This window comes from Laccaria bicolor, genomic scaffold, assembly GCF_000143565.1.
Source record: "Laccaria bicolor S238N-H82 LACBIscaffold_15 genomic scaffold, whole genome shotgun sequence".
Taxonomy (NCBI): domain Eukaryota; kingdom Fungi; phylum Basidiomycota; class Agaricomycetes; order Agaricales; family Hydnangiaceae; genus Laccaria; species Laccaria bicolor.
In genome coordinates, this window is record NW_001889886.1 from 196,621 (window position 1) to 198,387 (window position 1,767).

Here is a 1,767-nt window from a genome sequence, read left to right on the forward strand (position 1 = left end):
GTAACTTGGGGAACCTTGGATTGAATAGCTTCAAGGTAGCACTGTCAAGGCATTTTCGAACAACAAAGTACCTTGTGAACTCTGAGCAGCTGAAAAATCTGTAATGCAAACTGTCTTCATAGTGCCATTCTAAGGGGATGATACTTGAGCAACTCAGGTAGATCACAGATACTATTGATGCCTCTTATTGCTACCTACATACTGGGAACACAAGCCAGACATAGTGCCAAAACCCCTGGAAATCATTGCAGAATCTTCCAGAGTATATACCCTAGACAGCAAACAAATCACAAGTTTTTTGCTGAAACTAGGACCCCTGACACCCCTACAGACCAGAAAAATATATCCTTACCACATCTGTTTCACAAAATATATCCTAAGGCCAAGCCAGGGCAAAATATATTTCTAAGGTGTGACAGTGACATTTCAGGGTCCACTGACCAAAAATATATCCTTACTGCATTTCACTTGCAAAATATATTTTGGTGGTGTGACACAGACATTATAATTTTTGTGTGACATTTCAGGGTCCATGTGTCAAGAATATATTTTAGATTTCAGGGCTTTCTAGGACCCATATATATCTAGAATATAGATATGGTCCATGACATTTAGTCATGTAACTTACGTGGAGTTTGCATGACTAATAGTCAGTTGGCAGTGGGTGACTGAAGTGGCCACGTCAACCAATGGCCACGACCCACAACGTAGAGCACCCACCCCGTTGGCGAAGACGACAACAAGTGCATACGACGACACGACAACGACGCGACTAGTGTTTAAAGGTTCAGTTCAGTCCGGTTTTTTGCCCCGAAAACGCGCAACCGTGGACCGCAACCGGTCCAGGACCGACCCAGATATTGAGGGAACCGAACCGAACCACCTAGGACCGGTCTTTTGCGGTCCATGATACCGGTTCAGACCGATCCAGACCGGTTTTTTTGCGTATAATTTATTATACCAATATAAACCATTTGTATCTCAACCATTATTACTCTGAAAAATAAATGAGTTATATAAAATAGTAAAGCATATAAATACCTGTCATTCTACCAATTTTCAAGAGATTTAATGAAGATTTGACATAGCTATGACTGAAACTGAATTACATCTCCTAGAGACTCGGGTAAAATATGGATTTGGTTATATCTTTCTCAATTCTTAACCGTTTTTGATGAAACAAAAACCCAATAAAAGGCAATAAACGTGGTTACAAGGGTATGTAACGCATGTGACCGTTTAACCGGTTGCAACCGATTAAAACCGGTCTTTGAACGGTTTTAAAAGATTTTCGAAATGAGGCAACTGGCAACTGGACCAACCCCAAATTGGGGCAACTGCAACCGAAAAAAAGACCGGACCATGGTCCGGTTCAGTTCAGTCCACCGGTTTTTTGCGGTCCTATGGACTGAACCTTTAAACACTAGACGCGACGCCATGATGACAATGCAACACGACAACGACGCACGCCCACATTGTCGAGTGCCCACGTCATCGAGCCTTCCTTCCCTCCCTTTTCCTCCCTTTCCTGTCCCCCCTTTCTCTCCCCCTTCCTTGTCCATCTCCCCTCCCTTTTCTCTCCCCCTTCCTTGTCCATCTCCCCTCCCTTTTCTCTTCCCCTTCCTTGTCCATCTCCCCTCCCTTTTCTCTCCCCCTTCCTTGTCCATCTCCCCTCCCTTTTCTCTCCCCCTTCTTTGTCCATCTCCCCTCCCCTTTCCCTCCCCCTTCACTTTCCCTCCCCCTTCCTTTTCCCTCCCCCCTTTGTCC

General features: G+C 44.7%; 1 protein-coding gene across 1 annotated transcript in view; it reads left to right on the forward strand.

Annotated features, from left to right (window-relative positions):
* The window catches only part of LACBIDRAFT_328051 (uncharacterized protein), a gene marked incomplete at both ends in the record, with an annotated part of 1,810 nt that extends 900 nt beyond the window's left edge, over positions 1-910 (forward strand). Inside the window, 2 exons of the mRNA XM_001882005.1 lie at positions 616-619; positions 651-910. Coding sequence (XP_001882040.1) covers positions 616-619; positions 651-910 — 264 coding nt within the window. The remainder of the gene's footprint in view (positions 1-615; positions 620-650) is intronic.
* Positions 911-1,767: the final 857 nt, after the last annotated feature.